At 33.5% G+C, this 12,869-nt stretch overlaps 1 protein-coding gene across 1 annotated transcript in view; it reads left to right on the top strand.

The window, feature by feature from the left end:
* DPYD (dihydropyrimidine dehydrogenase) overlaps nt 1-12,869 on the top strand; it is a 926,643-nt gene that overhangs the window by 287,506 nt on the left and 626,268 nt on the right. The window contains exon 8 of the mRNA XM_023733350.1: nt 4,023-4,110. Within this exon, the coding sequence (XP_023589118.1) occupies nt 4,023-4,110 (88 nt within the window). The remainder of the gene's footprint in view (nt 1-4,022; nt 4,111-12,869) is intronic.

Genomic DNA, 12,869 nt, shown 5'->3' with positions numbered 1-12,869 from the left:
TTTTGGAAGGAGTTCTCCAGACCTTTCTACCTAATCAGTCTGGTAGCTCCACAGAAACCTGTTCAGCATCATTGAAACAAACAACTCTCCACTGGCCAATGGGTGCATTTTAAATAGGGACAACGGTAGGAGCCCTACTACATGGCATAACCATAAGTAACAATGCACAAGCACCAGAAGAAAAACTAGATAAGTGGGAGCTCCTAAAAATCAAACACTTATGCTCATCAAAAGACTTCACCAAAGGAGTAAAAAGACAACCTACAGACTGGGAAAAAAGTTTTGGCTATGACAAATCCGATCAGCGTCTAATCTCTAAAATCTAGGAGATACTGCAAAACCTCAACAACAAAAAGACAAGTAGCCCAATTAAAAAGTGGGCAAAGGATATGAACAGTCACTTCACCAAAGAAGACATTCAGGCAGCTGACAGATACATGAGGAAATGCTCATGATTATTAGCCATTAGAGAAATGCAAATCAAAACTTCAGTGAGATACCATCTCACCCTCACAAGGCTAGCATTAATCCAAAAAACACAAAATAATAAATGTTGGAGAGGTTGTGGAGAGACTGTAACACTTATACACTGCTGGTGGGAATGAAAAATGATACAACCACTTTGGAAATCAATTTCACACTTCCTTAAAAAGCTAGAAATAGAAGTACCATACGATCCAGCAATCTCACTCCTTCGAATATATCCTAGAGAGATAAGAGGCATCGCACAAATAAATGTATGCATGCCCACGTTCATTGCAGTACTGTTCACAATAGCAAAAAAATGGAAACAACCTAGGTGTCCATCAACAGACAAATAGATAAACAGTTTATGGTCTATTCACACAGTGGAATACTACGCAATGATACAAAACAATGATGAATCTGTAAAACACCTCATAACACGGCTGAATCTGGAAGGTGTTATGGTGAGTGAAATTAGTCACAAAAGGACAAATATTGTATGAGGCCACTGTTATAAGAACTGAAGAAAAAGTTTAAACATAGAAGAAAACATTCTTGGATGGTTACGCGGGTGTGGAGGGAGGGAGAGGAGTTTTCACTAACTAGATAGTAGATAAGAATTATCTTAGGTGAAGGGAAGGACAATACACAGTACAGAGGAAGTCAGCACAACTGGACTAAACCAAATTTAAGAAGTTTCCTAAATACAACCAAATACTTCGAGGGACAGAGTAGCAGGGGCGGGGGTCCAGGGACCATGGTTTCAGGGGACATCTAGGTCATTTGGCATTATAAAGTTCATTAAGAAAATATTCTGCATCCCAGTTTGGTGAGTGGCGTCTGTGATTTTAAAAACTAGTGAGCAGCCATATAAGATGCATCAATTGGTCCTAACTCACCTGGAGCAAAGGAGAATGAAGAACCCCAAAGACACAAGAAAAATATTAGCCCAAGAAACAGAAAGGGCCACATAAACCAGAGACTCCATCAGCTTGAGACCAAAAGAACTAGGTAATGCCCAGCCACCACCAATGACCTGTCCTGAAAGCGATAACAGAGAGTTCCTGACAGAGCAGGAAAAAAGTGGGGTGCAGAACTCAAATTCTAGTAAAAAGTCCAGACTTAATGGTTTGACTGAGACTGGAGGGACCCTGGAAGAGATGGCCCCCAGACCCGCCGTTAGCCCAGAACTGAAACCATTCCCGAAACCAACCTTTCAGACAAAGATTATGCTGGACTAAGGGACAAAAAATGATACTTGTGAAGAGAGTGCTTCTTAGCTGAAGTAGATATATGAGACTAAATGGGCAGCTCCTTTCTGGAGGCGAGATGAGAAAGCAAAAAGGAACAGGAGCTGGTTGAATGGACATGGGAAATCCAGGGTGGAAAGTAGGAGTGTGCTGTCTTAGTATAGGGAGAGCAGCTAGGGTCACATAGCAATGTTTGTATAAATTTTTGTATGAGAAACTGACTTGAACTGTAAATTTTCACTTCAAGCACCATTTAAAAAAAAAAACAACAGCAATATCCTGTTTAAAAAAAAGTACAATTAAAAAAATTTTTTAAAAAGAATATTGTCATGAGAGTTATCTTTTGTACTGAATTTGAAAATTTTATCTTTCTGATTTCAAAGCGTTTTTTTGAGAGACAAAACTTTGACAATTTTTTTTCTTCATTGTTTCCATGGTTATTGGTCTTTCCCATTTATTTTACTCTCACCTCAATTTGGCCAGTATGTATTTTCTACAAACATCTTCCATTTCATTGAGACTTTTGAAATTATTAGCCCGTATTTAAATATGTGATTCTCTTATTTAAAAAAAAAAAAAATCCCATCTTTACCTGTGGATATACTTACTTTCTTATTTTTAAAGTTGTACATTGTGCTGTTTTTACTTTTTTTTTCCTGGATAATTCTAGATAGTGGTTTCTTGACTTCTTTTCTTGATAGTACTAGATAGTAGCTTCTCTCATTAATGTATTCTTTCGAAGAACCAGCTCTCAGAGTTTTGTATTTTTTTATTCATTAATTACTGACTTCATCTTTATTCTTTCCTCCTATCTTTACACTTATTCGTTATTCTTTTTTAACCTCTTGAGTTTCATACTTTTCATTTTTCTAGCTTGAATAATGAAAGCATTTAAGATTCTTAATTCGTCTCTGAATAAACCATGTCAGCATCCATAAGTTTTCATTATTTTACTATTGTTATTTTTCTTGAGTAATTGTAGCTTTGGTTTTCTTTTTTACACCAGAGTTGTTTCTGCATTTTTAATTTATTTAGTTTGGTATCTCCTTTATTTGTATATACTACTTTAAAATAGGAGTTCCTTATCCTTTTAGCAGATTGTCTTCTTATATTTTCAATTGTTTGTTTCATAGATTATTTTCTTCTTGATTTTTAAGAACAAAAAAGCAGATGTCTAATATTCATTATTGGTTTGGAAGTAACTTGTTTGTACAAATTAGTTTTTTTAAAATTTCATCAGTGATATGATCTTCTTTTATGTTTCAGAATGTTTTCATAGTTCTTATATCTCATTTTGTTTTATTTTATTTTTTTCCTTTTTGCCATTCTTGAACAAAGGGAGGTATATGAATCCTAGTATTTTCTTACAGAGGGAATTAGAGAATTTCTCTTAAGTCTGTTCACTATCTACCTTGATTTTTCTTAAAATCATTTTTTAGTTTTTGAATTCTGGATCCTGGTTGATTAGGATATACCAGTTAGTTCAGTTGATCAGCTTCTGAGGAGTATGAGGAAAACACCATGGTTGTGGGTGATGCCACATACAGTATATAGATTCTTCTATTTCTTTTCTCTCTTGGCTTTTGCACAGGGTCCAGCTTTCTGAATGTCGTTTTCTATTTTGATTGGACTCTATTTTATGGGCCAAATTGGCAGCATCTGCTTCTTCTTACTATTATTAGTCATTGTGGTAAGGAAGTACATTTCTGATATCTGCTTGAATCATTTCTCATCAAGTTGACTCTGACTCATGGTGACCTCATGTGTGTCAGAATAGAAATGTGCTCTATAAGGTTTTCGATTGCTGATTTTTTAGAAGTAGATTGTCAGGCCTTTCTTCTGAGTTGCCTTTGGTGGGCTCGAACCTCCAGCTGTTGGGTCAGCAGGTGAATGTGTTAACCATTTGTATTACCCATAGTGTATTTGATTATACATTGAGCCAGGTGCTGGTTCTCCTTCATCATTTTATTGTTTAAGGTGCCCAGCATAGTGTATTGAGCATTTTAAGCAAGCTGTGAAAGTTTATTGACCTAATTTTAATTACCCTGGCTTTGTTCCTGCTACTTCATTAAAAAGCAAAAATGCATTTAATTCTTAAATAAATCATGTTAGTATTCTATATATTATACAGTTTGCTATATATGTAAGCCCATCTATTAAAAGACAAAAATGGTTTCATATATACATATACATACACACACATAGAAAGTTAGCTTTTACTGTGTTTCCATTCTTTTTCATGTTAAAGATGAAAGTTTTAATTAAGGAAATATTGAAATAAACTATTCAAAATGTTATTTCTTATAGATAATTTGTGGTAAAAGCCTTTCAGTGAATGAAATGACTCTTAGCACTTTGAAGGAAGAAGGCTACAAAGCCGCTTTCATTGGAATTGGTGAGTAGCTTATGTTTAAACATTTTTATCTATAATATTATTGTTTTTATTTTGCAACAATACCCAGAAGAATGATTGTCTTCAGACATTGTCAGGATGGATGTTATATCTGTTCGGGGACTAGTAGACAGATATGAGTGGCCAAAGAAACTGAATTTCTGTTTTAGAACTACTTTTGTTGCCCCTTCATATGGAAAGACTTTGGCAAGACCTTTATTGTGGATAGACTTTGGCAAGACAGTCTTTCTCTCCCGTTCTCTCACCACATCATCATCACCAGTGGACATTCTATAGGAAGCAAAATGTTTTCCAGTCATGCCACAGAAGCGCAGACACTGGTCTCAGACATGAGGAATGCAGTTATGTTCCATTTCAGTATTTTGTATGAAATATATACAAGAAAGTTTCATCTTGTCATTCTCATTATTGTATAACAATTTGACTAAATTATAATAGAGGACAGAGTTGGTTCTTTTTCTTTTTTATGCTGTTTTTTTCCCAAATTTTTTCTACAGACTTTTCATATTAAGCTGAATTTCGAGGATGTTCAGTCATACTTGTGAAAGTCACATGGACAAGGTATAGCTGCTAAGGTTCTTAATATTTCTTATAGTTCCATGCTTTGCCTAAATAGCCCAGAAATGACTGAACTTTCTAAAAATTTCCTTCCACTTACTTTTTACTGAGACCAGGAGAGAGAGAGAAACAAGAAAACAAACAGTTCTTTTAATTTGATATTTGTCTGAAGAATTTTGTATTCATTCCCTCATATGATACTGTGGACAATTATGCAAACTAAATATGTTCAATTGTTACTGATTTTTAACTCTTGTTACTAAATTTTTATTTAAAAAAATTTTTTGATGCTATGTATTTTCACTTATTATGGCATGCTGATTCAAAAACCAATCCGGAAATTTTGATATGAGTTATGGATTTTGAGATATATGATCTGGTAATACAAGCCACCAGTAAGGTTCGTGACACTGTGGCATCATTGATTTATGACAATATACCAGTAAGAACTAAATAGATAGTTTATTGCAAGCACCTTTCCATTAGGCATCCCTGGTGGTGCAGTGGTTAAAGCATTTGACTGCTAACCGAAAGATCAATGGTTCAAAACCACCAGTGGCTTCAGAGAAGAAAGATGTGCTTCTGTAAAGATTTACAGAGTTGAAAATCCTATGGGTTTGCTGTGAGTTGGAATTGACTCCGTTTCAGTGGGTTTCATTTGTTTTTTCCATTAGGTTACATGGGGAACCTCTGGTTTTCCAAATACGACACAGAAAAACCAAAAGAAACCCACCAGGGCTCCCTAAGTATCACACAGGAAAACCATAATTATGCTTGCAAGCCTTATCTCACAGAAATAAAGGAAAAAATGGCAAAAGTTTACAAAACTAACACATCCAGGAAGCATCAACCTACACAACAATGAGGCTCCAACTCCATTCTCCTGAGCTTCATGCATTTCAAAAAGGACCCACCTTGATGCTAAATGCTTTAGAACCAGAATAACTACCTAAGAGGTTCAGAGGCATAAAAAGTGGCATATTGTACAATAGTAACGAAACTAACATAAGTCCCTCCTCGTGTCTTTTTCTTTGTCTCTTCTGTACTTCACACTCTTTGAATGTGAATATCTAACAAACCTACATAAGGATGAAAACTGTTCCATCTCTAAGTGATTGCACACTGAATGACATTTGTTCTGGGCTTTCCTATTTCATTGCACTTCTAGGGTGAAATCCTCAGAAGTACTTCTCAGCCTACTAAATTTTTCTCATCAGAATGCAATGTATTCTCTTAGTAGACAATTGCTACCAAGTTTAAGACCATCTCTAAAATTCCCTTTATAGGTATGAAACGTTATGGAGGAAATAATACATTTTGTACTGTCGTTTAGCTCCTCAATGTCTGTATTCAACCTTCTTCCTTTCAGAAACTTGAAAGTGTCATTGCCATTGGGATTTCTCTACATTATCTTCATTTAAGTACAGTTATCATGGTATATACCAAGACTAGGAAGGATAAAAGGTCTGATATTTTCCCTAGGTTCCACTTTTAGAGTGCTATACCTGACTTTCATTTAACTTTTTAGCATTACATTTGGTTGAGAATTTAACCTAAAGAAGGAAGTATCTATTGAGTATATTCTCCTAATGTCAGAAATATTAGATCAGTAAGTTCCTGTTACTCTCAGCAATCAAATGATCAAAAATGCTTTGTCAATAATATGTGGAAAAAATTTAATCAGTAATAGGGTGTGAAATATTGATGATGTTATAAAATAGCTATTTTTATTCACCCTTGTGCTTTCCTGTTTTCAACTGATGGAAGAGTATGTACTAATACAGACATGTATATCTCCATGAACTTTGTCTATAAAGAGTCCAAGTACTGAAGACATCGGGGCCAAATAAATAGCCAATACGTTGCAATATCTCAAAATGAATTGCCTAAGGAGCAAGTTATTTCAAAATTTGGAATGATTAAATGGTTTATCACTCTGAATGGTTGTAGCTTTAGGAGACATCTTCCATTGCAAGAGTCAATAATAGTTTAGCTTTTTTATTTTGCTTCATTTCATCAAGGTTCCTTACATATGCTATTTGATAATCTTACACTTGTTCACAATACAGTGGCCCCCATTTGACTCTGCACTGAGGTGTTAATACAGCATTTAAAATGTGGAATCCTTTCATATTTATGTGGCTGTGCATTTTCATGCTGAGAAGTGAATCTTTTGACATTTTGGTGTAGTGATGTGAGGAATGCAGTTATGTTCCATTTCAGTATTTTGTATGAAATATATACAAGAAAGTTTCATCTTGTCAAAAAAGTAAATAAATAAGCTTCAATCTGTAGAAGACAAGTAGCTTTATCCTCCAGGAAATTTTTGACACTCTTTGATTGCTGATTTGGGAATTTATGACCTTTCTGTTAACCGTATAACTGTCTATTACTTGGGCAGCCTCACATCCTTGCATGCTTTTGTTCATTAATCATGTTTCTATATTGTAAATAAAGTTTACTCACTTATCTACTCCTTTCCCACGGAGTTTGGATGTGTAAATGTTGGAATAGGAATTCTGTATTATTTAGGATGCAGGTTTGGCTGCTTTAACAAAAGAAATCAGTAGAAGCTTAAACAAGATATATGTTTAGTTTTCTCTTAAATAACAGTATGAACCATTCTCAACACCTGACTTCCATTATTTGGTCAATAGGTTGTCAACATGTCTGCATTTACAGCTAACAGAAGTAGGAAGGAAGGAGGGGAGCTTCTTTCCTTTTAAGTTCATGACTTAGAAGTTTCACCTATCACTTGTGCTTTAACTTATTGTCTAGAACCTGGTCATACAAACATACTTAACAGCAAAGGGTACTGGGAAATGTAGTATTTAGATGAGTGGACACATCCCCATTAATCTTCTATTACTGTAGAGGGAAGGGATAACAGATATGGACTGGGGAGACAAAATCTTTGCCATAAGTCAAAATCATCATTGGCATGTGATGTACAGGCTTCCTTATGAAAGATATCAGTAAAGCACTTATTAGCACAGAAGACAGTCTAACAGCTTAATGATTGCATGTTGATTAGGTAGGTCACTTAATAAAATGGATATGCCTTCTCTTTCTGTTTTTGGGAATGCCATAGTTATAGATCGTCTGTATGTATAACTACTGTCTCATTCTGTGTTTATCTAAAAGAAAAAATTGCCTTTATTATTTATTAAATATGAATTATTAAGGATAATTCAATAAACCCATAGTATTAATATGTGTTTTCATATTCTTGATTTTAATATTGTATGTGATGTTATTCGTGTAAATGTCACCCAGTTTTAGATTTTTCCCTAACTAACGCTGACAGAGTTCATTTAGGGAATTATCTGAGAGTATACACGTAATTATGATTCTTAAAGAGTTATTCTCTTTACCCATGAGAAGTTTAGTTTCTTGGTAGTCTGAGTAAAATCCTGCATGTTAGTCAAAAATGGGTTGAATTGTCTTTGAGATAATTGGAATTTATTTTAAAGACTCTAAAATTTGGTATTTTTAGTGAAATAAAATCACCTGCACAGCGTGTTACTGTCAATGTTCAGAAATAGACTATTTACTAAGAAGACTTTTTCTAAGTACTGAATGGCTGCCTTTGACTGGTATAGAAATCAATATGAAGGGTCATAACCATCATTTTTTTTTTTTTTATTTTACAAAAATGAACAGAATAGAATAAAAATATCCAAATGTGTTGCACATGGTTAGGGTAAGTGTCATTTTGTGAAAATATTTTTTCATTTGTGTATGTGTTTGCTTTTGGTGCATGTATTTGCACACACACACTGAATTATATGTAAAATCTATTCTGTAAATGCAGCTTAGTGGTCAAAAAAGTTTGAAAGCCACTTCTCTACATTGTAAGGGCCTTGAGGTACTAATCTTTTTTCCGTAGCATGCTCAACACCTATCAGTACATACCTGTTAAGTGAATTAAACAATTATTGAATGACTACAATGTGCCAGACACTGTGCTAAGAATTAAAAATATACAGAAATTTGAATTCAGTTTTAAAATTTTTAACTTAGTTTTAATTCAAGTCAGGTAAATCATAAGAGATTCAATCAGGACAGTCATATTTCACAATTCAAGAAGTAGGACATGGTGGAGATTGGCTGGGCATGTATATCCATAGATACATATTTTTTATTTAATGTTCTTTGGGTGATTATATTGTACAGCCAGGTTTAAGAACCATGGCTCTAGACGACCACATAACTGAACCCTTAGTCTTTGCTTCAGAGGAGGCCATTTCCCTTTCCCTTTCTGATTGTCCATCTATGCTAGTTTCCCTCTTCTATTCTCACAAAACATGGCAGTGTTAAAAAGGTTCAAGAAGCATGCAAAGAAAAGAACAACTACTGAAACATCATGAGATAACTGGTAAAATTTTATATATTCTTCTAACCAAAGTTTTTTGTTTTTTCACCTGAATTTTAGAGGAAACAGTAAAATCTATTATTACTGTCACAGTAGACACTGTGGAGCAGGTACTACAGGAATCTATTATAAACAGGAATAGTCACTATTTCAACACAGAATGCTTTACTGGTGCCTACCCTCAAAATATCTCTTGAACTCATTTCTCACTATTTCTAGTTCCCTCCCTTATGCTATCAGAATACTGCTACAGCCTCTTAACCAGTCTGCTTGGCCACCATTATCCACACAACAGAAATTGTGATCTTTCCACTATTGGATCCGATCATGTCATTCCCTGCTCAAAACCCTCCCATCACTCCTTATTGTCTTCAAGGAAAAGTAAACCATTCTTAAAGTAAAATATCTTTCAAGGCTGTACACAATATTAAGAACTTTTAAGAGTATAGGTTCATTTTTATTTATCTCTGTATTTCACCATTTCAGCATATTTCTTGAAATGTAGTACAACCTCAGTAAATTTTTTTGAAGTCAAATAACTGGAAGAAGAAAAATCAAAGAAAAACAAAGAAAGAAATAAAAGAGCAATGTAATAACTTCTTGAGAATTTTTAAAACTGTTCTTGATCATTTAGCCATTTTAAATTTGTGGATCTTTCCAAGCAACTTCTTTTATTTCCTTTCTGGAAAAATGAAAAGACATGTTTATTGGTTCTCAATGAAATGAATTTCAAATTCTAAATGTTATGGTTAATGGAATTTTTATATTTATGCCCTATCGCTATGTTAAGTATTACATCACTATGTTGAACATTAGGTATTTTCTTTGAGCATTGTTGGTCAGTTTTTAATGATAAAGTTATTTGCCTTGAAGGCATTAATAAGTATTTTATAATTAAAATGATATCAGAAAATCTTTTTAAATTTTTTTTCTGTTGATACAATCCCTGGAATATTGTAGATGCTCAATAAATACCTATTAATCAATAAATTAATTAAAATATATCTATCTTCCATATTACAGTCAAATAGGACACAATTCATTCAGTGGAAGTGTTATTTTTAAATATCCTATTGTCCAAGTTATTTTAATTAAAAAAAAAACTTTTATAAGAAAATGTAAATTATATTAAAATATTGAACACTTTTATCTTCTTTTGATTTAATTGAATGGAGACATTGAGACATTTCTATTTGCTTTCAAGCCAATAATGCCGTCATTAAAAATTGACCAGCAGTGATAAAGAAAATACCTAATGTTCAACATAGTGATATAATACTTAACATAATGATAGAGCATAAATATAAAAATTCTATTAACTACAACAATTTCATGAAATGAAATATAAATGTAATAGATGAATCAGTGTATATAGTGTGAATGTATATATGTGTATACACACACACACATATATATATGTATACACACACACAATTTATCACTTATGGTAGTTTCTTAAGTTAAGGAAGGAAAAAAAAATTTGGCCCTTTTCATTGTTTAAGAACTGGTTTTCTTTTGGTAGTTCCCAAATGGCTTAATTAACTCTGAAAAATCATTTGATAGGAAAGTTGGAAAATTATTGTACTAAATTGAATATTTTATTTCACCTATTGCTTATGGCTATTGATACTTTTTTTTCTGTGTGTGAGGGAAAATTATCTTTTGAACCTACAGATATTATTGAACATACACTACAGGCATCCTGATTTTTTTGTTTGTTTTTTCAATGTGTAATCATCCTATATATCTATGTTTTCTTTTAGAGGTAAAATGTCACTTATTTCTAATTCCCAATGCTAATATATGATGTTGAAGGATCAACTTTAGAATAACATCAAGGTAATGGTTATTATCACAGAAGAATTAAGGAATACCACAATAAAACCACTCCTCCCAATTCAATGATATTGCATCTAGAATTCAAGACTGTGTTGAATACATATATACAGTGCAGCAATGATTTTCAAGGAGGAATATTACTGGGTAGCTTTTTTCATGCTACAAGCCCCACAGCTCTGCTTTCCCACCCCTTTTAGGATCATTATCACCCCAAATTTGATTAAAAAAAAAAAAAGAGCCGTATACACAAAGAAAGAAAGACTGGTGAGAGAAGCATGAAAATGGAGGAGGTCACTGCAGATTGCAGGAAGCTAGGTATACTTCTATATATATGCTTTGGATTTCTTTCTAGAAAAAAAAGTTTCAAAGAATGAAAATGTGAAACTTTGTAGACTTATTTTTTGTCTTATCTACACTATTTTTGACTAGCTCATATGATTAGATTAAACCAAAAATACAAAACCCATTTCCAGTCAAGTCTATTTCGGCTCCAAGTGACCGTATAGGACAGAGTAGAACCGCCCCATAGGGTTTCCAAGGCTGCAGTCTTTACTGAAGCAGACTGCTACGTCTTTCTCCTGCAGAGCAAATGATGGGTTCGATTCTCCAACCTTTCATTTAGCAGCTGAGCACTTAAACACTGCACCAACAGGGCTTCTCAGGATTAGTTTAGATGGACTAATATTATTTTTTTTGTATCACCTTTAAGTACATTCTTTGACATTAAATGCTTAAAAGTGTTATCTTCTAAAGTAAAACCATCACTTTAAGAGGGGACTTCATTAAGGCATTTTAAGTAACAAATCTATTTTTCTTAGGCAATTCAACTGAAAGTTTTATCTGATCAGTTTTCCTCTAGATCATGTCTTTGAATTATTTAAGGAGCATTCAATACAATCATGTTCCAAATTCCTCAAGGCTCTACTATGTAGTCCAAATTTATTTATATGAATAAATAGAAATCATTGGGGAGAACCTAGTTTGGTTATATTGTTCTTTTCCAACTTCTCAAACTATATTTCATAGTAATATTATTTAAGTTATATCAGAAATTTAACACATGGAAGAAACAATACTGAAATAATGATTAATTTATAATATTAACTCAAATAGCAAAGTATATTTATTGTGATCATTTACAAAAAGAGTTTTTTAAACAAAGTTTTGATTTATTTGTTTTTTTATCTTCAAAAATGTAAGGAATCTGGATGTGTGTTATCATCCTCTGATTAGCCATGCAGTGCCACCTGGTGTGCAGATGGAAAGAACATTACACATCAGAAGCTCTGTTCACACCCACCCCCCAACACACAAACTTACGTGGCAGAAAGTTAGCAGATGTTCGTTTTGCTTGTGTTACTGAAATAAATTGTGCATCCAACTCTTAATTCATAAGTTGAATTTGGGGGACAAGATACTGGTATTTGGGCTAATCAGTCAAAAATTGTGTTAATACATCCAATTTTGAGGAAGAAAGGCATATTTAATTGGAAAATCATCTCCTTGGATCTTTAAGTTCTTATTTTGTGTTCCTACTCTTTTTTATGTACATAATACTTTTGTTTGTTGAGCCTTAATGTCTATATTTCGCTGATATATTTATCAGTGCTATAAAAACATGTTTAAAAATTGATTCTATTTAACTTTCTCTGATTAAGTTTCTTTCTTACTGGGTAGAAATCACCTTTCTTTTGTCTTTTATCAAGACCATATCATAGTCACATGCTTTCCTGCTGTTATTCCTTTTAATGTTAAACTTTTACCATATGCCTAGCACTGTGCTAGGGATTATAGATTTCAAAATAATTAAAATAGCTTTTAATTTATTTGGAAACCCTGGTGGCGTAGTGGTTAAGAGCTATGACTGCTAACCAAAAGGTAGGCAGTTCGAATCCAAAAGGTGCTCCTTGGAAACCCTGTGGGGCAGTTCTACTCTGTCCTATAGGGTCGCTATGGGTTGGAATCGACT

Source organism: Trichechus manatus, unplaced genomic scaffold (genome assembly GCF_000243295.1).
Source record: "Trichechus manatus latirostris isolate Lorelei unplaced genomic scaffold, TriManLat1.0 scaffold00058, whole genome shotgun sequence".
NCBI lineage: Eukaryota > Metazoa > Chordata > Mammalia > Sirenia > Trichechidae > Trichechus > Trichechus manatus.
This window is presented reverse-complemented; position numbering and strand designations above follow the sequence as displayed.